This window comes from Chrysemys picta, chromosome 10 (assembly GCF_011386835.1).
Source record: "Chrysemys picta bellii isolate R12L10 chromosome 10, ASM1138683v2, whole genome shotgun sequence".
Taxonomy (NCBI): Eukaryota; Metazoa; Chordata; order Testudines; family Emydidae; genus Chrysemys; species Chrysemys picta.
The window spans coordinates 47,777,774-47,803,413 of record NC_088800.1 but is presented as its reverse complement, the minus strand read 5'-3'; the positions used below and the strand labels follow the sequence as shown (position 1 = coordinate 47,803,413).

Below are 25,640 nucleotides of genomic sequence, written 5' to 3'. Positions count from 1 at the left end.
CTAGCTTGATTATCACTTCAAAAGTTTTTTTTTTTCTCTTAATTAATTGGCCTCTCAGAGGTGGTAAGACAACTCCCACCTGTTTATGCTCTCTGTATGTGTGTATATATATCTCCTCAATATATGTTCCATTCTATATGCATCCGAAGAAGTGGGCTATAGTCCACGAAAGCTTATGCTCTAATAAATTTGTTAGTCTCTAAGGTGCCACAAGTCCTCCTGTTCTTCTTTTTGCGGATACAGACTAACACGGCTGCTACTCTGAAACCAGTCTTGAGAGTTTTCAGAGTAGCAGCCGTGTTAGTCTGTATCCGCAAAAAGAACAGGAGTACTTGTGGCACCTTAGAGACTAACAAATTTATTAGAGCATAAGCTTTGGGCTGTAGTCCACGAAAGCTTATGCTCTAATAAATTCGTTAGTCTCTAAGGTGCCACAAGTACTCCTGTTCTTTTAGTCTTGAGAGTGTGTCATAAACTCTATAGCGCTAACAGCAAGTCCCCTTTAGCTCACATGCCAGGCACACATGGAAAATGAGAATGAGTTCTAACCCTGTTATTGCTATGATGTGCAGCACAGTCTACCTATCTTAAATACCTATATAGCCCACATTACCATAGTATGTGAGCAGCTCACACTCTAAAGTACCTAACCTCACAACCCCACCCCACCCCATAAGGTCAGGCAGTGCTGTTATCTCCATTGTGCAGATGGGGAACTAAAGCACAGAGAGATGCACTGACTTGTCTATGTCAAACAGGAAATCCATGGTAGAAGAGTAAGTACTTGCAGCCAGGTCTCTGGCCAATACAATAATCATGATTCATCCTGCCTCTCACAGGGAAAACAAGGAGGTTCCCAAGTGGCATTAGACTTGTTTGAAATCTTAACTATTATAGCTACATGACAGTACATTGCAGAGCTGGTCAGTTTTGTAGTGTCCAGCATGTTCCAGTAACACGTCCTTCACTGGTGTGGCTTTTGTATGTTGCCAGGTACAGCAGGGACAGACTCCATAGTTGCACTGTGACTAAGCTGAAGAGTGGGATGGGAAAGGTGACTTTAAGCAGACCCAGAGGTACACTAGGAGCCAAAATAGTTCCAGGTGTAACTTAGAGCAGCCTTTAGTCTTTATGCTGCACCATAGTCCCATATGAACTGTTCTATGATCAGTGTACTCTAGACTGCACTCCTCCTTCTGCATGTGATATGCTCCCCCGACCTGCGCCACGCGCAACATGCTCCTTGGCTTGCAAAGGGAGTGAGCTGTGTATGCCAGTGAGCTAGCTAGGGCAGCTGCACTCCCCACGCACCCTCAAAGTTTCCTCTGCTTCAGGGGAGTCTTCAGCCAGCCCTTTGAGGGCAGCCCTCTAGATGCAGGAGCCTAGGGGCCGAGGATCCAGCCCTAGATGCCAGGTAATGTATTTTGATCACAAACATACAAATAAGTGGGTTTTCCTCACCACACAGAGCAGCAGAAACATTCAGTCACCATCGGATCTTCCATCACCAGAGCACACAGGTGCATTAATCTCCCCCTTAACCAGGAGAATGCAGAGTTAACACTTGCCTCCTTCCTGGTTTTCAATTTTTAAATAAAGTCATTCCAGGGTGACATCAGCGCAGCACGATTTATTGCTGCGTTAGCTTGTCACGCTTCCCCTGGGGGCCTGGGAGCTGAGGTTATAAATTGCATTTGCTAATGCCTCCTCTGCCACCCCCAGCTCATGCTGAGGCTGCTACCTTAACTTTACCTTGCAATCACTCCAGCTCGTGCTGATTACTATCGATTTCCTTCGCCCCCTGTTCCAAAGGGCTTGCACCTACACATTTGCTGGGCAAACTCAATCCAGGCTCACCAATAATCCTCTCCTCCTAGTGAACGTTCTGCTTATTATGGGGAGGGGAGAGGCTTCCTCTCTTGTTGCCTTTGACAAATGTCTCTACTTTCAGCCATGCTGGCTGCATGCTGATGAGCTCTTGCCTCAAGATGCTGAAGGCTTCCTCCAAGATGCTCAGCACCTTCCACTCTCCTGGTTTTCAATGGGACAAGGTGCTCAGCACCTCACAGGATCTGGCCCATAAAGCCTAGGGCTTCGCTAGTGCCAGTGAAAAGGAACTGTTGGTTTCTCTATGCAACAAGAATTAAGAAAGACAAAAGGTTCACATGTTCAGGACAGCCCCTTTGCACCCCTCTGGGCCTAAATTATATTTACCCCACTACGAGGCCCCTTTACATAACCAGATCAGTGTAAGGGAGCCCATATGTAAATGAGAATCAGGCCCAAAGACTCTGCCTGAGTGCTTATTATCATTAAAAATAAATAAATAAATAAATAAATAAAAAGACACAGAGGACAGCAGAGTTGGGGCTGTCAATTTATGACATGTTTGCATAGCACCTAGCACACTGGGGCCCTGATTCCTGACTGGGGCCTTAATACAAGTGATAATGATGCTGTAAAATAAAGACGTGGTATTGCCAACCCAGAGCACTTCCAAAGTCACAAGTCAGGCTCCCAAAATCATGAGATGTTACAAAAGTAATACATGTTTACCCTGTTTTTTTGCCTTTTAGTGCAAAACTTTAGGAGTCTCATTTTCCAGCTTCTCTCCCTGAGAGCTAAAAAACTGACTTTAAAGAAAACAACAACTGAAATCCTCCCATAATCACAGGTCTCAAGGAGCTGAGGCTTTAAGCAACCCACTCAATATTGCCAGAGTTGGCAACACTGATTAGATGTCTCCCTGAGTCTGCAACTATAACTCCTGAGATTAGAGAAACTGAGTCAATGTTTAAAACATTCATCCACCACTTCATGCAGGTGGTTTCTTCCACATCTGGGCAGTGAAAACAAACTGATCAGTTTTACTTTTGCTTTTAGTCAGTTTCATTCTCTGGCACCTGAGGTCACAATGATAATGGGAAAGGGTGAAAACATCTCCCAAACCTGTGGTTTCTTTAAAAAAATAATTAAAAGCCCCCCTGAGCATGATGACAAAGCTGGTCCTATCAGGTGAAATCTCGTCCCCTCTGCGGAGGATATCCCAGATGGGGGTGGGAATGGTGTGGATTCTCCTGTACGTCAGGAGAGGGGATGCTCAGGGCCTGTGCACTGGGCGTGTCATGGGCTGGGTGATTATAACCCCCTGTGCATGATGTGTCATCATGAGCCCCCCTCTGAGTCTAATCCAAAGAAGATTTGATTCTGCTACAGCCACAGCTCCCAGCTGGGGGGGTTAGACCCAGATCCTTAAGCACTTAACTCCCTTGGGCACTAGGTACCTAAATACCTAGGAGAAGCTGGGCTTTAGACCTTCAGCATAAGACATAGGGGCTCGTGCTTTTACCCCAGAGGTGCCCAGTTCAATCCCTGGTGATGATCCAAATTCCAACCACCATGCAACGCCCCCTTGAGACCAGAATGTGAGGCCTCCTTCTCAGCTAAGATCCAAAGCAGCACCAACCGGATGGAACGGGCAAGAGCTCGGTGTGGCCTCACCAGTATTTTCATCCATATGCAGTCAGGGACATGCTCCCCCCCACCCCCACCCCCGCTCCAGTCCAGTCCAACCGCTCTCTAAGCACCGGAATCACAAACCCTACTGACTGCAGTTTTCGCAGAGTGAGGTCACAGGCTCCTGGGAGCTCTCCTTCCTGGAATCTGCACAGTCAGCAGCTGCCGCTCCATACATTAATACTGCTTCAGCTACCAACAATACAAAGGCAGGATCAAAGGCTTCAGTCACCTCTACCTCCCAGAGGGGCTGGGAGGATAAATTCGCTATGTCTGTGAACTGCTCACACACTAGTGTAGCCTAGACAGAGTGTAGAAACAGAGCACTGAGAACAGGGAGATTAGCAAGAGCCTGAGCCTCTCCTCATAAGTGAGTCACCAGGCAGCAGGAATGAATCAGCTGGCATGCTTTGGCTTGCTTCCCACACTGGATTCAGACCTTGTGCTTCCAAGGCCCCATTTTTTTCCTTCTCTCTCAACCTCTCTGGAGCACCATATGGCAGGAGGGAAGCAATGCAATGACCAGGGGACGTCAGGACTTGGCTAGGACAAGATATGAAGAGTCAAACTGATCAAATTCATTCTAAAAGAACTCCACTGGCTTCAGGTTAGAATATACATGTAGCCTGGGTAAGCATTTCCTGCAATGAGGCCCAGGAGATTGGAAGGATCTCCCAAGGGGGCGACGGAAGCCCAATCCCATGGGTTATTTCAAACCAGTCATCAAAAAGCACTGGATAATACGTGGCCTGGGGCATCCTCACTCAGAGCCTGAGGGATGGACTGGATAGGATAGTCTAAATAGACCTGGTCCAGTTCCAGTCTAGATAACTTGGAACCCCCAACCAAAGCAGCCCAGAAAATGGCATGACACCTAATTTCCCCAGCAAGAACATCATCTCAGTGGTTTGAGCATTGGCCTGCTAAAGCCAGGGTTGTGAGTTCAATCCTTGAGGGGACCATTTAGGGATCTGGGGCAAAAATCTGATCTGTTTGGGGATTGGTCCTGGTTTGAGCAGGGGGTTGGACTAGATGACCTCCTGAGGTCCCTTCCAACCCTGATATTCTATGATCTATGATCTCCTGCCAGAGCCTCCCATGCAGTGGATGAGACACTGAGGCAACCCCCATGGTGCCTTCACTTACCTGCACCCCAGTGAAGGGGTCCTGGGCTCCCAGCTCGGGGCTGTGTCCTGGTGAAGAGAGGTGGAAACTGGCACTGCTCAGCCATTGCCTTGGCACAGCTAGTGAGGAAGGGGGAGAGAAGGAGGAGCGCACTTCATCTGCAGAGTCATTCCTTAGCTCTGGGAAGGCTCTTTGGTCAGGCTCACCAGGCAGCACAGTCACCTGCTAAAAAGAAGACAACAAGCAATATTTCAGAGGGAGCCAGCCATGATGCAGGCTGAGGTGTTGTCAGAAATTCAGCACATCTTGGCCTGTCTGCTCTCTTCCAGTCCCCAGTAGCCTCATAGTCTCCCAAAGCAGACCTGCTATTACCCAAAATGCACCGGACTACCCCTCTCTGCCAAGGTGGTGGAGGGGTTCCTCTCTGGCTTGGGCTCCACAGGGAAGAATACCACCTCTGTGGCACCTTTCCCTGGGACCCCACAGAAACCCCTCCAAGAAGGGTCAGGCTCCATGGGGTTTAGTGAGAACTGGAAGAGCTAGGGAACTGGCCATCCTCCATGGCGCTGTCTCATGCAGACCCACTGAATTGCCATATGGTGATCAGGTCGGGTGCCAATACAACTCTGCCTCCTTCTGGGACCCATCTGAGGCCTCTGCTGCACAGCTACAAATACATCCTGCCAATAAGAGCATGGTTCCAGCTGGAGCCATGCTGCCAGGAAAGTCACGAGAAGAGGCAGCTGTCCACACAGCAGCTCATCTCCTCAGGATCTATTCTATTCTACTGTGTCCGTGTTGCATTAAATTCTAAATCAGGTATAAAAGTTAATCAATGCAGGTACTGTGAAATCACACAAAATATTTGTCAATACATTAAAAATCATGTCATTTTTTAAAATTTTATTTCTAAAAACTCACACATTTGTATCATACAAATACTGTTTGGTTCTATTAGTGATGTAGTTAAAATTTAACCATTATGAAATTGTTAATTTCCATCTTCTTTACTCCATTTACTGGAGATGTAATTAAGCATCTGGCTTGTATTTTTACTCCTAAGGCAGGTGTCTGTGCCTGCTCGGCTGCAGCAATGACTCTCCCCTAAGTTGGCTCCCCTTTTGGGGGGGGAGGGGACACTGGCTCCCAGAGGCACTCACCTCTCTGCTCAGCTGAGCTGAGCTAATCCCCCACCCGAGCTGCTGCCGGCAGCCCCTCCCCATGCCTGCAGCCTGCCGATTTGCTTCTCCCTGTACCTGCTCTGCTGAAGCAACGACTCTCCCCTAAGTTTTACTCCCCTTTTGGGGGGACACTGGCTCCCAGAGACACTCACCCCTCTGTACAACTCAGCTGTGCTGCTGTCCCGTGTGAGCTGCTGCTGGACGCCCCTCCCCCTGCCTGCTCTACTCAGCTGTTCGCTTCTCCCCTGTTGGTTGGAGGGCCGGACAAATGGAAGCCCTGTGCCGGATCCGGCCCGTGGGCCATAGTTTGGAGATCCCTGATCTAGAGGAAGGCATCACCTCCTTCTGGCTCTGGATTATGCCCAGACTCTGTACCCATGGATGGATTTTGGAGGGGCATTGCACCCCCCAAACTGCAAGCTTCAGGCAGGCAGCCTGAGTGTGCAATGTAATGAGTTCTGTAGAGGAGACAGGAGACTTCTCCCAGCTTGGGCCCCTGAGGCAGGGAGTCAGAACTTTTGTTTATAAACAAGTGATTAAGATAAGAGAGGGCTGTTAAGATGTTTCCTAAAGTTAAATGATCTGTTCCAAGCTTGGTGAACTGCAAAAAGTAAGTACCATAAATGATAGAAAGTAATTGTAGAGTTTTCTACAATTATTTCAATTGTTGGATTCAAGAGGTAGTAACAAAGTTACTATCTTTTTTTTGAGAAGATAATTGATTTTTTTTAGACAAAGGAGATGCAGTAGCTCTAATCTACCTGGGTGTCAGTAAGGCATTTGATATAGTTCCACATGATAAATTATTAGTTAAATTAGAGAAGATGGGGATTAATATGAGAACTGAAAGGTGAATAAGGAACTGGTTGAAGGGGAGACTACATTGGGTCATACTTAAAGGTGAACTGTCATTCTAAAGGGAGATTACAAGTGGAGTTCCTCCAGGATCAGTCTTGGGACAAATCTTATTTAACATTTTTTTATTACTGACCTTAGCATAAAAAGTGGGAGTGTGTAATAAAATTTGCAGATGACACAAGGTTGGGAGGTATTGCCAATACAGAGGAGGACTGGGATATCATACAAGAAGATCTGGATGACCTTGCTGGAGTAATAGAAATGGGATGATATTTAATAGTGCATTTAGGGGCTAACAAGAAGAATTTTTGCTATAAGCTGAGGATTTATCAGTTGGAAGTGACAGAGGAGGAGAAAGACCTGTGTGTATTTGTTAATCACAGGATGACTATGAGCCGGCAATGTGATGCGGCCACGAAAAAGGCTAACACGATCCTGGGGTGCATCAGGTGAGGTATTTCCAGTAGAGACAGGGAAGTGTTAGTACCATTATACAGGACACTGGTGAGACCTCATCTGGAGTACTGTGTGCAATTCTGGTCTCCCGTGTTTAAGAAAGATTAATTCAAACTGGAACAGATGCAGAGACAGGCTATTAGGATGATCTGAGGAATGGAAAACCTACCTTATAAGACAGGTTTCAGAGTAGCAGCCATGTTAGTCTGTATCCTCAAAAAGAACAGGAGTACTTGTGGTACCTTAGAGACTAACAAATTTATTAGAGCATAAGCTTTCGTGGGCTACAACCCACTTCTTTGGATGCATCCATAAGTACTCCTGTTCTACCTTATAAGAGGAGATCATGGTGGTTTTTTGCTTCCTCTGCAGCATGGAGCATGGGTCACTTTCAGGTTTAAAGTAGTGTAAATGGTGAATTCTCTTTAAACCATGATTTCAGGACTTCAGTAACTCAGGCAGAGGTTAGGGGTCTATTACAGGAGTGGATGGGTGAGGTTCTATGGCCTGCAATGTGCAGGAGGTCAGACTAGATAATCACAATGGTCCCTTCTGACTTCAGTAAGCCTATCTGAGTAGGAATATACATTACCATTTTAAACCTAACCCGTGTCCCTTAGGTGACTTGCCACAAGATGTCAGAACATGTTAGTATTAGAGCTGAGTGGGTCTAATATTTATTTAATTTTCTTTCTTCATATAGGAATTAGATACAATGCTCCTGTCAGATAATTTCTAAGTTATTATCTGCAAAAAATGTTAGAGTTTTCAGTTGCCTAAGTAGCCCCTGGAATCACAATGAAAGTTGGGCCCCCCGCTGAAAAATCTGAAATGGTGCCCCTGTGGGCTGGTACAGAATTCGCCCCCCCATGTGTGGCCTCATTGGCTTGACCAGATCTGCCCCCTCTCCCCGCACCCAAATATAGAAGTCAAACTATGCCTACGTCTGTACCCCTTAAGGGGAGGCTTTACAGGACACACCGCCTGCCAAGCCTAGTACAATTGGACATGGGATAGCTAGATCCAGCAGTGCACTGACCAAAGGCCTGCGGGGAGAACAAGCTAAATCTTCCAGCTGCAAGAAGAAGTGTTTCTACTTCTAGGGAGATTATGATAGGTACGGTGCCTAAGGCTCAGCCACAGGGAGCATATGTCTTGATTGCATCCCTTCGGTAGCACTGAGGCAGAAGGGGAATCAGCCTCACTCCTGATGTTAATGGGAGGCTCATAAGTCGTGAGGTCCTGGCTGGGGGATAGGTGGTGATGGGCAGGGGTGAGCAATGCTCTTGGCTGCAGAGTGCTGCCCAGGCACCTGGTCCAAATCCCCAATGCAGCTAGCAATGGATGGAGCCTCCCCAGCAAAAATGGATAGACTAGTTCTGAGAAGAGAAACGCTGCCTCCAAATCTCCACCTGCGCTGAACCAAAGCCACTGGGATCAGCTAGGGCCCCTTTCCCCCAGGCTTGGCCTCTTCTGCCTCCACAGACCTGAGTTTGCTTCTGTCTCACAAAAATCCATGGTCAGGTCTATTCCTGCTGGGCCAGTCACAGTCTCCAAGCTAGGATGCTGGCATTTGCTAGACAGCTTCAGCCTGGTAGCCACATGGCCTACAGCACATGCAACCTCCCCTGAAGTGGGGCTACCTCTGGGGTCATCCCCATAGCCAGGGATGGCTCTGTAGCACCCTGACTCAGTTTCCCCTCAGCAGGGTTTTCCCATCTCCCCAGGGATTCACATGGGTCAATAAACTGCACAAAGGCACTCAAAAACCCAGCTCTGAAGGAGGGCTGTTAACATAAAAGTTCAGCACATAATTAAAAATCCCAGAATAATGGCTCCAAAGTTCAAAGCGACTCCCTGCTTTGCCTAGCCAATACAGCTTCTGCAGGAAAGCCCCCCAATGACTCCCTCGCTGCAGACCAGCTACAGCTCCCCAGCTTCTCACCCAGCACACTCTCACATATCCATAGGCCTTGCCTTAGTCACATGACCACAATCATTTTTCCACTCATCTCCTCTTAAAGGGCCAGCCCCTCAGGCCATCCCTGTCTATATAGGTTTGCCTGCCAGCACCAGTGTAGCTGCAACTGCACTGGGGTTTGTACCAATGCCACAGCTATATGGACATAGTTCCACCAGTGCCAGATTCCCTAGGCTTCGAAGGACAGTAAGCTGTGTGGATCCTACTGGGATTTCATTGTAGGGTTGCCAACTTTCTAATCGCATAAAACAGAACACCCTTGCCCCGCCCCTGCCCCGAGGTCCCACCCTGCCCTGCCACTTCTCCGAGGACCCGCCCCTGCTCACCCCATCCTCCTCCCTCCATCGTTTACTCTCCCCCACTGTCACTCACTTTCACCGGGCTGGGTCAGGGGGTCAGGGTACTGGGGTGGGTGAGGGCTCCGGCTGGGGGTGCAGGCTCTGGGATTGGGCCAGGGATGAGGGATTTGGGGTGCAGGAGGGGGCTCCAGGCTGGGGTGGAGGGGGCTCCAGGCTTGGGTGGAGGGGTTCAGAGTATAGGAGAGGGTTCCAGGCTGGGGTGGGGGATTTGGATATGGGGTGTGTGTAGGGGAGCCAAGGGGTTTGGAGTGTGGGGTGCAGTCTCCGGCAGGGGGTGCAGGCTCTGGGGTGGGGCCAGAAATGAGGGGTTCAGGGTCTGGGAGGAGGCTCAGGGCTGGGGCAGGGAGTTGAGGTGCAGGCGGCACTCACTTCAGGCAGCTCCCAGAAGCAGCCAGCATGTCCGCTCCTAGGTGGAGGGGCCAGGGGGCTCTGCGCACTGCCTCCGCCTGCAGGCACCACCCCTGCAGATCCCATTGGCCGCAGTTCCTGGCCAATGAGAGCTGCGGAGCCAGTGCTCAGGGTGGGGGCAGCGCGTGGCAGGGACTGCAGGGACATCCTGGCTGCTTCTGGGAGCTGTGTGGAGCCAGGGCAGGCAGGAACCCTGTGTACCACCGACTGCAGAGCTGCCACGGTCCCTTTTTGACTGGGTGTTGCAGTCGAAAACCAGGCACCTGGCAACCTATTTCAGTGTGGCAGCGTTGGCATCTCACACTTCACCTGAAGGTTGGCCCACTGAATCACCCCTCCAGCTCCTGCCTGTCTCACCAGCATGTCTTCCTATTGCAGCACAGCAGGCTTTTCCCTGCCCACCTTGGCAACCCTGCATTCCCTACCTCAGCAGAGAGGGTGCGGGGCTCGATGGGCGGCGAATGATAAGCAGATGATGTCAATGCTTCTGGAGTAGAACGGGGGTAGCTGTGATGGGGTCCATCGAGAGACTGGAGGGGCACTGGGAAGGGCACTCTTTGGGTATACACCCCATCTTGTTCCCCATCCTCCTTTGCAGACAGCCACGGTGAAAGCTGGTGGGAAGACACTGGTGTCTCCTTCCTCACAGGCAGGCGGTTCTCATGAAAGGACACGGCATAGGCCAGCCTCCCACAATGCATTGCCAGCTCGTCCTCGCCCACCCGCAGCAGTGCCATGATATCGCTGTAGCGGTACAGGTCCTCGTCTTTCCTGGCGAAGAGGTTCATCCTCGGCTGGTTGGTGCGAGGGTAGATGGCGAAGAAGGCTTCTCCGGCCCGGAGGCTGCTCTTCAGTGAGGGTCCGCAGAGCCGCAGGGCCTCGATCCGGAGGCGCACATCATGATTCTTGTCATTCTTGCAGAATCCTGGCTCCCAAAACCCCACAAGCAGACGTTACAGGGGCCAAGTTTGGAGCTCAATGGCTGAATTAGCTCAGGAAAGTCGCTTCCACTATCCCCAGCCCTGCGCCCCTCTGGGTCTGACGCCCCCTTCTATCCCAGCCCTGTGCTCCTCTGGGTGTGACCCCTCTTCCTGCCACAGCCGTGCGCTTCCCTGGGTCTGACGCCCCCTCTTGCCTCAGCTCCGCGCTCCCCTGGGTCTCACACCCCCTCCTGTCCCAATCACATGCTCCCCTGCATCTGATGCCCCCTTCTGCCCCAGCCCACCCGCACTCCATGACCAGTCTGCCCACAGGCTGCTTCTGAGGTGGCATTGGGGTGTGCCTAGGTTTAGCCCTGGTCTAAGGGCCGTAGCTCAAGAGTCACTCAAGCCCTTGGATTCCAGGTATTGGTGACGAATTGGTCCCTAAGTCAGTCCTGAGCAGGTGAGCTCTCAATTCAGTGAAAGGCTCAGGGGTGGGCCCCTTGCTCCTCCCTGGCCCCTCACAGCCAGTCTCTTACCTTTGGGCAAGGTGAAGAGGAACCTCCTCTTCTCAAAGGCGTAGATCTCGCTGAGGTTGCTTTGCTCAATGATGTCGGTGGTCCCTGAGGTGGTATAGAGGACATCTCCCTCGTTCACCCGCAGGTGCACCCCAGCCCCGGACCCCTCCAGTAGTGGATTTTCCACTGTCAGCCTCAGGGCATATCGTCCCTTTTCATTGAACTGCACATTCACCACCTCAAACTCAAAATCAAGGGTCTTCTTCTCGACCTTCAGACGTGCCCTCTGCAGGGTCATGGGGACACGGGGTTCTGCCGCCCTGCTAGCCATGGGGAGAGCCTTTCCCAGGGAATGGGGGCAGGGAACCACTGACAACAGGCAGCCACTGATTGCTCTGTGATCCCCCTAAAATGCCCTGAGATCTGGCAGATTTGTGCCCCAGCCTGCAGAGAGTCTCTCCCTTTGCCACAGCAGACAGCCCTCTAGAGAGGAGCCCACGGTTTCAGGCATCACTTCCACCCATGGGCCAACAGCCGAGCTCTCGTTTTTCCCCTCCAAACCTGGAATTTCTTTAAAATGGCTACTTTCCTTTGCAGTGGCAAAGTGCCTGGAGCCGCCTGTCGGTGGCATGTCCTGTCATATCTTTTCAGTCACAAAGGGCATTCACAAACTATATCAGCCCCGGGGGGTGTCCTTTGGTGATTCCAGGAGAGCAGCCAAACTGAGTGTGCTGCACAGAGTGAGCCTCAGCATGACCTCCTGTCTCCCGGGCTCCACAGGAAGGAGAAGGGGAGGGGGAGGAAGCGGTGCTTTGAACTCAGTTTGTTTGCCATGAAACCAGGTAACTAGATGCAAACTGGCACCCGCCTTCCAGCAAACGCAGCTTGCTGCAGAATGAGGGAGGAAGCCTTTCCCCAAGGAGAGAGCCAAGGCAATGCCAGCACCACACACAATGTGCTATATTGGAGGAGTTGTGCGTCTGAGGGACATACTCAGTGTAGGCCAGGCTTGAGGTGCTGGGGCCTGATCCTGCCCGTGGAAGTGCTAATGGAAGTCAAGGGTGTGCAGGGCTCTCAGCATCTCACTGAGCTCTGGTCACTGGTTCTCCCTTGGATATGGCTCCAGTTCACACCTGCCTGGGGCGCACTTGGGTTTGTCTGTACGTTCTTGACACAGAGCTGTTCATAGCGCCTGGGTTGCAGTGGGAGAGGTAGAGTCTTCAATGCACAGGGAGTGGCTGTAGCCCAGGCAAAGTGGGCCCTCCTAAGGGGTCAGACAGAGTTCGATGGGAGAAGGAAGAGCCCCATAGGAGAAGCTGAAGGAGCAGTCAGAGAAGTAGGATGGCATCCCCTGGAAGACTGAGTATGTGCAGCCTGGCGAGGGGTGGGTGCCTGACCTGGCTGAGGAAGATGAAGATAGTAGTGAGGACTTGTGACTTGGCCAGGAAGGAGTTGTTGGGAACAGGGTGAGGGCAGTTTGTGAAGGGCAGTTGGTGAATCTGACAGATGTTGGTGCAGGCTGGAGGATGTCCCATGCCCTCAGCCTCACCACAGCATGGGCTGTAGAAATGGAAGTGGGGTCCCAGCAAGGCGGGTGATGTCCCTTGGCACGAGGCTCAAGCAGGTGCACTCACACACAGCGAAGCCTGCCCTGTCAAAGGCCTTTAAACAGGGACCCTGCTGTGCCGTGACATGTCAGTGACAGCAGTACGCCCTGGGTCTAAGCAACACACAGCGAGAGTAGCCAGCAACCACTGATGGGGCTGTAATTCCATCCAGGGGTTCCAGCATCATCAGCAAATACCAGAGTGAACTCTCCGGGTTTGTCTACACTGGCACTTTACAGCGTTGCAACTTTCTCATTCAGGGGTGTGAAAAAACACCCCACTGAGTGCTGCAAGTTTCAGCGCTGTAAACTGCCAGTGTAAACAGTGCACCAGTGCTGGGAGCTATTCCCCTCGTGGAAGTGTTTTTTTTTACAGCTGGTGCCATGACTACATGGCCATGTTAGAGCTGCCATGGCAATGCTTTAACTTTGCTAGTGAAGACGTGCCCTAAATCACCAAAGCAGTTTAATACCAGCGAGGGTCCCAGAGGCTGTTGTCCTCTCTCTAGCCACAGCACAAGATTCCCTGGAGCAGCTGAATGTTAGCCCTGCAGGGACCGCTTCAAGGTGTGACAAGGAAGGTCAAATCACGGGCCACGCAGCTACTAGCTTCTCTTTTGCTTCTTTCTGATGGTTCACTCCCCATTCCCCTCACATCGGCCTTTCCATTAGCAAACGTTTCCCAGCTGAAATCCCTTCAATGGTCTCTGCCTTGCTAGCTATCAGGCCTGAATCTCTTCTCAGTTACACTGGTGTAAATCAAGAGTCTGCTTTGAAGGCAGTTGGGTAAAGGCCTGATCCAAAGCCCCCTGTAATCAACGAGTCTTTCTACTGACTCAGTTGGACTTTGGATCAGGCCCTACATGTGAGGCAAACTCACAGCCAAACCAGAGCTGCTCGCTCAGCTGCTGCAATGAGTCAGCGCATGGGGCTTGCCACCCCTCATGTCCCTGCTGTGTTCTCCAGGAGGGGAGAGCAACCTTACCTGCCTACCTCTCAGGCCTTCCTTGAGCTGGCCCTGTGGGAGGGAGCTCCTTGCCCACCCCTCGCCCCTGGCTCTCTGTACCTTGCCATCGGGCTCCTGCCCTGTGAGCCCCCCAGCTGCTCTCACCCCCCGCCCCTGCCTCACCACCCGAGCTGGCTGCGTGACCTATAGCCAGTCCATTTCCAAACCATGCCTAGAACACAGCTGCATGCTCCACACACTTCACTTCCTTACTATCATGTCCCACCCCGACACCAAGTGGCAGGACCTCCTACCAACGATGGAGAGTGAGGAGCCCCAGTGGGCCAGTCTGTATTCTACCCTGGTCCCATGGCCCACCAGGGATATCAGTTGGCGGCTCCTTCACAGAGCTGTGAGCATGGGCATGTACACAATGTGGTTCACCCCTGCCCTTTTTGCACTTGCCCTTTTTGCAGCGCGACGGATACCGTGGAGCTCATCTACCTGGAGTGCGGTAGGCTGCAGCCCCTTTTCCAGCTCCTCCAGAACTTCCATCTCATGTTCTGGCTACTCTTTTCCCTGCACCTCCTGCTCTATGCATACCCTATCCCTGGCCCCATGAAGTCACAAGACCATCTACCATACCAGGAGGAGGATGCTGGACAGGGAGGTGCTCTGCGAGTCTCCTCCCTTGGTTCATGTATCCAGGCAGAGTTCCTCGGGCCGAGTCCACTGGCTCCCTGGACGCCTTCAATTGGCAGTGGGCTCTCTGCTCAGTGTGCCCCTTTGACTCCCTGCTTTTAAACCTCTGACACCCCACCCCATCCTTGTTTTCTCCTTTGTTGGTCCCCGTTATCATTTGATGCCTGGGTCTGGAGGCTTTTCCCCTTAGGCTCAGGGGAGGGGCCTTTATATTACCAGTGCTTCAATAGGTGCTCTGGTGAGTCAGCACTCATCAGAGCTTGCAGTGAGTGAGCCCTCAGGCATGCAACAGCAACCTATCAATGAGCAGAGCCTGGGTCAGATGAGCCCAGGCCCCGGTATTTCAACAACCCCAGCAATGCTGTAGATCCATCTGAGCAACAGTGCTACCCGGCCAGGAACCATCCTGGTGCCACACAGTGCACCAGACTTCAGTGACTCCCAGACTGCCCCTGCCACAGCCCCTACCTCTGCCACAACCCCTGCCCCTGACCCAGCCTTGCCTGAGTCTTGTCTTTGCCCTGCACTAGCCTCACTCCAGCCTAGCCTCAGCCTCCTGATCCTTCCCAAATCCTTGGACTCTGATTGTCTGGTTTTGACCTCCAGCTTGTATCTGGAATTTGGCTTTGGTATCAATTTCGTGTGTCTTTGGACTCTGGCTTAGACCTCTGGCCTGCACCTGGACTCTGGCTACGGTTCTGATCCTGGTTTGTCTACAGACTCTGATCTCAGTTGTGACCCCGGCCCACCCCCAGATCTCGATTCCAGCACCACCCTTGGTCCAGGTCCACCCTATGCCTAGTTGTGAACCATGCTCAAACCACTAGGCCTGATTATCGGAGGCCATGCCTGACACTAGGTAAGAGGAGAATCTCTCCATGGATTGATGGGGTAATAATCCAGATCAAGGGAAATAACATTCCTGAGGTGGGATGGAGGGTGGGGTGGTTCCCTGTGTGTTGTTTAATAATGACTGTGATATCGATCTGGACAGACCAGCCGTAAGATCAGTAATGATGTGGGCATTGGGCTAATGTAACCACATAATGGCACTGTCTGGCCTTCACCCAGATTACTTTATTTCCTCAATTAGATCCTGTTCCCTGCATACTAATTTGAATGGTTTATTCCTATTGGTTTAAGTACCTTTACAATGAAACCTGAGTCGGAGCTGGGTTGGCCAAAGTATTTTCTACATGCCAAATTCTGCAATACTCACACAAGGCCATATTCCAATCTCAGATACTCTAGTGTAAATCTGGAGTAATGGAATAATGCCATTGTCTTCAATGGGAGATTTGCTTGAGTAAAAACTCAGGATTTCACCCTTCATGGTGTAAGAAGGAATTTCCGTGGAGTTACACCTTGATCGCTGAGGAAAACATGAAAATGGCAGATTTTGGGGGGGATCGTTCAAAGCTTTCAAACAGATCTGACAGAATCCCAATCTGGCAGAGTCCTAATAGCTGCTTTGACTTCAGTGGGTCTACGCTGATTTACACCAGCTGAAGACCTGGCCCATAGATCCACTTACCTGCTACCATTTAATCATCTGTCTGCCCATGTCAAAAAGGCACTTGGATTTAAATAGTGTTGTGGTTTTCCTGGAAGGCCCTCAAACACATAGGCACCGACTCCATGGGTGTTCCAGGACTGGAGCACCCACGGAAAATTTTTTGGTGGTGCTTAGCATCTACCGGCAGCCAAGCGCCCCCCCTCCTCCAGCACCTCCTGCCCCCCCCTCCAGCGCCTCCTACTGGCCCCACTGATCAACTCCTCCCCCTCCCTCTCAGCACCTCCTGCATGCTGCAGAACAGCTGTTCAGTGGCATGCAGGAGGCATTGGGAGGAGGAGCAGGGATGGGGCGTGCTCAGGGGAGGGGGTAGGAAGAGGTGGGGTGGGGCCTTGGGGAAGGGTTGGAGTGGGGGTGGGGGCAGAGCGGGGGCGGAAAGAGGTGGGGGAGGGGTGGGGGCTTGGAGGAAGGGATGGAGTTGGGGCAGGCCTAGGGTGGAGTGGGGGGTGTTGACCCCCTCCGGGAAGAGAGGAAGTCGGCGCCTATGCTCAAACAGGGTAACAAACCATGCCCACATTTCTCAGAAGGTAACTCACAGGGTTTGCCTGCACTGGAAAAACTAGCCTGTGGCTGACAGCAGGGGTGGGCGAAGAGATGCTGAGTACTGGCCAGCTCCCCAGCTCCGTGAAGCTACAGATTCACACTAGCTGAGGATCTGACACTGCTTGCACTTGCTAGCTTAGTTCACTGTGCTCCCCACTGGTGCTGCTGCTCCCATGGCTGACGCTAACTGTAGCAGGCTGGGGGACACGTGGCAAGTCAGTGGCAGAACTGGGACGGCACTCTAGCTCTCTTGAGTCCCAGTCCTCTGCTCTAATCACTATACCACCCTTCCTGTCATGTAGGAATGGCTTCCTGTCTGATAGTATGAGGCTGGATAGCTCAGTGGTTTGAGCATTGGCCTGCTAAACTCAGGGTTGTGAGCTCAATCCTTGATGGGGCCATTTAGGGATTGGGGCAATAATCTGTCTGGGGATTGGTCCCGCTTTGAGCAGCGGGTTGGACGAGATTACCTCCTGAGGTCACTTCCAACCCTGATATTCTGTGATAGAGGATAGGTAGGGGCTATTACACACAGCTACTATTTAGAACATCCCTGAGACTGGCAGGCCCCAACCCTATGTCAGAATTATGGAGGGGCCAAAGTGATGTAACTATATTTGCCCCCTTTCTTCCCTCAGTACAGCAAAGATATGAGAGAACCAATCTGAGTCTGTGTGACATTGGACAAGTCATTTTTTAACCAGAGATTTTTTGAGGGGAGCTAGTGAACAGGAGCGGCTAACAGGGGAGTTTAGCAAGGGAGTTCTCCAGGTGAAGGAGGAGTGATTACGTGAACCTTGGGGTAAATTTGTTGTATGTAGTGTGTGTGTTTGTGTATGTGGTGTACTTGCTGCTTGACTGAAATATACCATGTGGTCTGTTTGTTTGGGGGACCGTGTACGTGTGTGTGCTGAGCCTAGCGGCCTGCTAGGCAAGGCTGAGAGCTTCTTAACGAGGCTTTGATCCCTAAGCCTTTTAGCACCCATCAACCCTTAACCAAGGGGCATGGCTACTCAGGAAGACCAGGGCTAACAGGGGAGTTTTGCCAGGGAGTTTACAGAAGGAGTGGGGCTGGATACACTTAACATTCTTTAAACTTAAAGCCAAAAACACCCCCTGATAACAATAAAACCTCAACAAAGGAACTAACTTCAGGAGTAAAAAGATAATGTAGGTAGATGCAGGGCTAGCTCTAACTTTTTTGCCATCTCAGGCAAAAAAGAAGAGCGCTGCCCCGCCGTACCCCCACCCCCGCGAGTGCCGCCGAAATCCCCGCCCCCCCCAGCACCATGCAACCCGAAGCCCCGCCCCCTCCAAGTGCCGCTCTGCCCGAAGCCCCCGCCCCCCCTCCGAGCACCGGATCACGCCAGACCTCGGCCCCCCAAGACCCCGCCACTCCGAGCACCACGCCGCCCGAAGCCCCGCCCCCCCAAGAACCACGCCGCCCGAAGCCCCCGCCCCCTTCCAAGCACCACGCCGCCCGAAGCCCCGCCCCCTCTGAGCACCACATCGCCCAAAGCCCCGCCCCCCGAGCACCACGCCGCCCGAAGCCCCCGCCCTCCCTCCGAGCGCCGTCCGAAGCCCCCGCAGCCCCTCCGAGCACCACGGTGCCCGAAGCCCCCACCCCCCTCCGAGCACCATGCCGCCTGAAGCCCCGCCCCCCCGAGCACCACGCCGCCCGAAGCCCCCGCCCCTCCTCCGAGCGCCGCGCCACCAAATAAAATAATAATAATAATAAAATAAAAAATCAAGCGCCGCCCTGCCCCAAGGTGCCGCCCCAAGCACGTGCTTGGTCGGCTGGTGCCTGGAGTCGGCCCTGGGTAGATGTCCAGCAAGTGGCATAGGTGTGCATCCAGTGCAAGGAGCTCCTGGACCTCAGAGACCATGTATGGGCTTTGGAGACCAGAGTGGCTGAACTGGAGAAGCTAAGGGAAACAGAGAGGTACATAGATGAGACTTTCCAGGACACAGTAGAACGGTCCCACCCCTGGTGTGAAAGCCTCTGTGCTGTTGAGGAGGATGAAAGTCTCAGGGAAGGAGAACATCCAGCTGGAGCAGAGGGAAACGATCCCATACTTCCAGACAGGAATACTTTTATTCTTTTTAGGTAACAAATCTGAGGAACTATTCCAGTGTCATTAGAGGAGGTTTGGGAAGAAATGGATAATTAAACAGTAATAAGTCACCAGGACCAGTGGTATTCACCCAAGAGTTCTCAAGGAACTCAAATGTGAAATTGCAGAACTACCAATTGTAGTCTGTAACCTATCATTTAAATCAGCTTCTGTACCAAATGACTGGAGTATGGCTAATGTGACACCAATTTTTAAAAAGGGCTCCAGAGATTGATCCCAGCAATTACAGGCAGGTAAACCTCACTTCGGTATCGGGCAAACCGGTTGAAACTATAGTGAAGGACAAAATTTTCAGACATATAGATTAACATAATTTGTTGGGGAAGAGTCAACATGGTTTTTGTAAAGGGAAATCATGCCTCACCAATCTGCTAGGATTCTTTAAGAGGGTCAACAAGCATGTGAACAAGGGTGATCCAAAAGATATAGGGTACTTAGATTTTTCAGAAAGCCTTTGACAAGGTCCCTCACCAAAGGCTCTTAAGCAAAGTAAGCTGTCATGTGATAAGAGGGAAGGTCCTCTCATGGTTTGGTAACTGGTTAAAAGATAGGAAACAAAGGGTAGGAATAAATGGTCAGTTTTCAGAATGGAGAGAGGTAAATAGTGGTTTCCCCCAGGTGTCTGTGCTGGGACCAGGCCTAGTCAACATATTTATAAATGATCTAGAAAAAAGGATAAATAGCGAAGTGGCAAAATTTGCAGATGATACAAAACTACTCAAGATAGTTAAGTCCCAGGAAGACTGCGAAGAGCTACAAAAGGATCTCTCAAAACTGGGTGACTGGGCAACAAAATGGCAGATGAAATTCAATGTTGATAAATGCAAAATAATTCACATTGGAAAACATAATCCCAACTATACATATAAAATCATGGGGTCTAAATTAGCTTTCACCACTCAAGAAAGAAATTTTGGAGTCATTGTGGCTAGTTCTCTGAAAACATCCACTCAATGTGCAGTAGCAGTCAAAAAAGCGAACAGAATGTTGGGAATCATTAAGAAAGGGATCGATAATAAGACAGAAAATATCATATTGTCTCTATATAAATCCATGGTACACCCACATCTTGAATACTGTGTGCAGATGTGGTTGCCTCATCTCAAAAAAGATAAACTGGAATTGGAAAAGGTTCAGAAAAGGGCAACAAAAATGATTTATGGGTATGGAACGGCTTCCATATGAGGAGAGATTAAAAAGATTGGCATTTTTCAGCTTGGAAAAGAGACAACTAAGGGGGATATGATTGAGGTCTATAAAATCATGACTGGGGTGGAGAAAGTAAATAAGGAAGTGTTATTTACTCCTTCTCATAACAAGAACTAGGGGCCACCAGATGAAATTAATAGGCAGCCGGTTTAAAACAAACAAAAGGACAACACACAGTCAACCTGTGGAACTCTTTGCCAGAGGATGTTGTGAAGGCCAAGACTATAACAGGGTTCAAAAAAGAACTGGATAAATTCATGGAGTATAGGTCCATCAGTGGCTATTAGCCAGGATGGGCAGGGATGGTATCCCTAGCCTCTGTTTGCCAGAATCTGGGAATGAACGACAGGGAATGGATCACTTGATGATTACCTGTTCATTCCCTCTGGGGCATCTGGCATTGACCACTGTCAGAAGACAGGATACTGGACTAGATGGACCTTTGGTCTGATCCAGTATGGCTGTTCTTATGAGTTGGCTGTTTTGTTGAATCTGAAACTGTTTAAATTTTGATGAATCAGCATTTTCCAATGTTTTGTTGGACAATTCCCGACTAACCTCTCCTCAGATATGTAGATTGCCATATAATTTCCCAGAGAGCAACAGAGACAATGTTAATATTAACGTGCTGCTCTGGAGGTCTAAAAGCGGGAATCCTTTAATGGTATTGGAAGAATGAACTCGTCTTTCCTTTCTCCCTACATGTTGTGTGAAGAGCACTCAAATCTTGAGTCTGATCAGCATTTGATTGATCAACTCATTTGCTGTGAAAACCCCACTGGTTCCAGTTGGTCCCTGCAACCTGTTTTATTGGCAGTTCAGGGTCCCAGGGAATTCATGCCCCCATGTTTCATTTTCAGTTTTTGTGGGTTTCTTTGAAATGAAAACAAACAAACCTCAAACAAAATTGTCAAGTCCCCTGCGTTCCCAAATGAAATCATGAAGTAGCCCAGCTTCTCTCAAAAGGTATATGGTCCTTGGTGAATATGGGCCATGTTGGAGGTTTTTAAATAAAGCAATGATGGGCCTAAGCTGCAAAATTTGGATCCAGATTTCAAATGGTTTGAAATTCGGGGTTGTTAAAATCAAAGGTGTTGGTCAGGCCATTTGTGAAATTTGGATTCATCCTGCAATGACTTAAGCATGTGTTTATATTTACGTATATGACTAGTCCCAATTAAATCAATGAGGACTATTCAAGGGGGCAAATTAAGCATCTAAGTAAATCATAACAGGATTATAATCCTTGCTTTCTAGTGCCAAAATTGTTAGGATCCAGAGTTTTGGTGTGGGATCATGACTCTAATGGTGTTTGCTCTGAAAGTTGTGCATAACTGTAATTGAAACCCCATTAAGCTATAATGTGTGAAAATATAAAACCTTGTTCCCTGTATTTCCTTAAGCATCTTGGTTAATTTCCTTTCACCCCCTGTGCAAATAATTTAGAATACAGTAATTAATTATGTGATCAAACATGAATTTTCAATTAATCTAATGAGATATACAAAGATGACTAGGGAGGAGTATAAAAATGTTGCTTGAGCATGCAGGGTTGTAATCAGGAAGGCCAAAACACAACTGGAGTTGCAGCTAGCAAGGGATATGAAGGGTAAGAAGAAGGGTTTCTACAGGTATGTTGGCAACAAGAAAAAGGTCAGGGAAAGTGTAGGACCCTTAATGAATGGGGGAGGCAACCTAGTGACAGATGATGTGGAAAATGCTGAAGTACTCAATTCTTTTTTTGCCTTGGTCTTCACAGACAAGGTCAGCTCCCACACTGCTGTTCTGGGTAACACAGTATGGGGAGGAGGTGAGCAGTTCTCAGTGGTGAAAGAACAGGTTAAGGACTATTTAGAAAAGCTGGCTGTGCACAAGTCCATGGGTCCAGATCTAATGCATCCGAGGATGCTGAAGGAATTGGCTGATGTGATTGCAGACCCGTTGGCCATTATCTTTGAAAACTCATGGCGATCGGGGGAGGTGATTGGAAAAAGGCAATATAGTGCCCATCTTTAAAAAACGGAAGGAGAACCAGGGGAAATACAGACTAACCTTAGTTTTTGGAAGAATCATGGAGCAGGTCCTCAAGGAAATCATTTTGAAGCACTTGGAGGAGAGGAAGGTGATCAGGAACAGTCAACATGGATTCACCAAGGGCAAGTCATACCTGACCAACCTGATTGCCTTCTATGATGAGATAACTGACTCTGTGAATATGGGGAAAGCAGTGGACGTGATATATCTTGACTTTAGCAAAGCTTTCGATACGGTCTCCCACAGTATTGTTGCCAGCAAGTTTAAAAAGTATGGATTAGATGAATGGACTATAAGGTGGATAGAAAGCTGGCTAGATTGTTGAGCTCAACGGGTAGTGGTCAACGGCTCGATGTCTAGTTGGCAGCCGGTATCAAGTGGAGTGCCCCAGGGGTCAGTCCTGGGGCCAGTTTTGTTCAACATCTTTATTAATGATCTGGATGATGGGATGGATTGCACCCTCAGCAAGTTCACAGATGATACTAAGTTGGGGGGAGAGGTAGATATGCTGGAAGGTATGGACAAGGTCCAGAATGACCTAGACAAATTGGAGGATTGGGCCAAAAGAAATCTGATGAGGTTCAACAAGGACAAGTGCAGAGTCCTGCATTTAGGACGGAAGAATCCCATGCACTGTTACAGACTAGGGACCGAATGGCTAGGCAGCAGTTCTGCAGAAAAGGACCTGGGGATTACATTGGATGAGAAGCTGGATATGAGTCAGCAGTGTGCCCTTGTTGCCAAGAAGGCTAACGGCATATTGGGCTTGTAATGATGTTGGTTCTGGTGGGACACAACTGAGAGTGCCAATTCAGGACAAATTGCTTAAATCAGGGCAGTTACAGCCCGAGGCTGGGGTTTCTATGCACACCAGCCAAACAGAGAAGACTTTGGTTTTACCTCACTGGCTCTTAGCCACTCCAGTTTCCCAGTATCACCACCAGTGCCACTCGTTATGGGGACAAATGGTTATGAAAACCAATACCCCAGTAAAAGAAAAAAGGTTCTCTCGATCCCAAAGGACCAAGCCCCAGACCCAGATCAATATACAAATCAGATCTTACCCACAAATCACGCTGTTGCCAATACTTTAGAAGCTAAAAATCTAAAGGTTTATTCATAAAAGGAAAAAGATATAGATGAGAGCTAGAATTGGTTAAATGGAATCAATTACATACAGTCCTGGCAAAGTTATTGGTTCAGACTTGTATCAGTGATGTAATAAACTGCAGGTTCAAATCAAGTCTCTGGAGCACATCCCCAGCTGGGATGGGTCATTCATTCCTTTGTTTAGAGCTTCAGTTTGTAGCAAAGTCCCTCCAGAGGTAAGAAGCAGGATTAAAGACAAGATGGAGATGAGGCAGCTGCCTTTTATAGTCTCTTCCAGGTGTAAGGACACCTCTTTGTCCTTACTGTGGAAAATTACAGCAAAATGGAGTTTGGAGTCACATGGGCAAGTCCCTGCATACTTTGCTGAGTCACAAGGTGTATCTGCCTTCTTTCAATGGGTCAGTTGTATAGCTGATGGTCCTTAATGGGCCATCAAGCAGGCTAGGCAGAGCTGACACCAACTTGTCTGGGGTGTCACCCAGAAGCATAGCATAAATTTGAAATACAGACAGTATAGAGCCAATATTCATAACTTCAACTACAAAAATGATACACATAGATAGACAGCATAATCATAACCAGCAAACCATAACCTCTCCATAGACCCCTTACACGACAACCTTTATACAATATATGCTGCAAATATATAACAGTGGTCGCAACAGTGATCTATACTGTTACAGATTATGTCAATGACGTCACAGGGCTGCATGAGTAGGAACATTGCCAGCAGGTCGAGGGAAGTGATTATTCCCCTCTATTTGGCACTGGTGAGGCCACACCTGGAGTATTGCGTTCAGTGTTGGGTCCCCCACTACAGAAAGGATGTGGAGAAATTGGAGGGAGTCCAGCGGAGGGCAATGAAAAGTATTAGGCGGCTGGGGCACATAACTTACAAGGAGAGGCTGAGGGAACTGGGATTGTTTAGTCTGCAGATGAAAAGAGTGAGGGAGTATTTGATAGCAGCCTTCAACTACCTGAAGGGGGTTCCAAAGAGGATGAAGCTCGGCTGTTCTCAGTGGTGGTAGATGACAGAACCAGGAGAAATAGTCTCAAATTGCAGTGTGGGAGGTCTAGGTTGGATATTAGGAAACACTATTTCACTAGGAGGGTGGTGAAGCACTGGAATGGGTTACCCAGGGAGATGGTGGAATCTCCATCCTTAGAGGTTTTTAAGGCTCGGCTTGACAAAGCCCTGGCTGGGATGATTTAGTTGGTGTTGGTCCTGCTTTGAGCAAGGGAGTTGGACTAGATGACCTCCTGAGGGTCTCGTCCAACCCTAATCTTCTATGATTCTATGAATTAACATAATTTTTTCAGCAATATTAGACACACACATGTAGCAGGTCTCCAGTTACTGTGTGCAAAAAACAGAAAAAAGAGTGAAGGAAAAACCATTGATCAGAGAAGTCCACAGAATAAGATATTTAAGCAATATGTTGAAGAGAGAGTAGTGAAAAGCATTACGGCTTGGGATAGTTGTAGGTGGAGAATTACATAACATCAGGATCTCTGTCAAACACTGTGGGTCCTATCTGGCTCCAATGGAAGGTAATGTAATGACGTCTCATAAACTTAACTGGAAGCAAGATGAGATACGTTTAATAAAAGACATCTGATGATCCCAAACCCTGTAGCGTCTCTATAGTCCTTAATCATGGGAAATGACCTATGACTTCAAAGGGAGTTTTACCTGTGTCAGGACTGCAGAGTTTTGCCCAGCAGTAAGGCCTAGTGGCCCCAACCAAAGTCAGGCCTCCTTGTGCTAGGTGCTGTAGGCACACACCATGAGACTGTCCCTGTCCTAAAGAGATTAGTCAAAATAGACCAGACAGACAAAGCAGGGGGAATAGAGGAAGTGACTTGTCGAAAGTCACACAGTAGATTAGTGACAGACCTGACAACAGAACCCCCACTCCCAGTCTAGCCTTTTGTGTATTACACCCAGCACAACATGGAAGTACTTTGCAGCGTAATCACAGAGGACAGGGAGGAGGAAAACTATCTCCAGAGCAGGGGGGTGAGGGAAGGGCCTGCCTGATACTGTGCCAGGATTTTTGGGATCTGTCTGGGGTACGGCCAGGATCCTGACACAACCATGCTGATGGCAGCTGACAGGGGGAGGTGGAAGCAGGGAACAAGGGGGCTGCTATGCCAATGTGCAGATTGCTATTTTAATATGCACTGAAGGGGACTGATTTTGCAGGTTCTGGGGATGGGAGAAGGGTTTTCTGGGTTCTTATAAATACCAGCCCTCATATTTGTAAAAGGGCAGAGGTAGCCTATCATGAGGCACCCACTTCCCAGCATCACGAGATCCAGATCACCCTGCCTCCTCAGCGCAAGTAGCTGCCACTGGGTCCATCCTTGGCACACCCAGCTCAGTTCATCCATAATGACATCCCTCCTGGCCTGATCCTCATTGGCTAGGTGGGCTGCTCTTCTGGGAAACCTGAACTG

At 49.5% G+C, this 25,640-nt stretch overlaps 1 protein-coding gene across 17 annotated transcripts in view; it reads right to left on the bottom strand.

Annotated features, from left to right (window-relative positions):
- Positions 1–10,804, bottom strand: part of CCDC33 (coiled-coil domain containing 33) — a 323,029-nt gene extending 312,225 nt beyond the window's left edge. For 14 of the 17 annotated variants that reach the window (XR_010591116.1, XR_010591117.1, XR_010591115.1 and 11 more), the window contains exons 1-2: positions 10,310–10,804; positions 4,663–4,866 (exon numbers count right to left, since the gene is read on the bottom strand). Coding sequence is in view for 12 of the 17 variants with exons in the window: in XM_042851567.2 (XP_042707501.2) it covers positions 4,663–4,866; positions 10,310–10,672 (567 nt within the window). In the remaining 5 variants the exon portion in view is untranslated. Of the gene's footprint in view, positions 1–4,662; positions 4,867–5,974; positions 6,257–10,309 lie in introns of those variants that run through there. The other 3 variants (XM_065559720.1, XM_065559729.1, XM_042851560.2) reach the window with 3 other exon arrangements.
- Between the last annotated feature and the right edge of the window lie 14,836 nt (positions 10,805–25,640).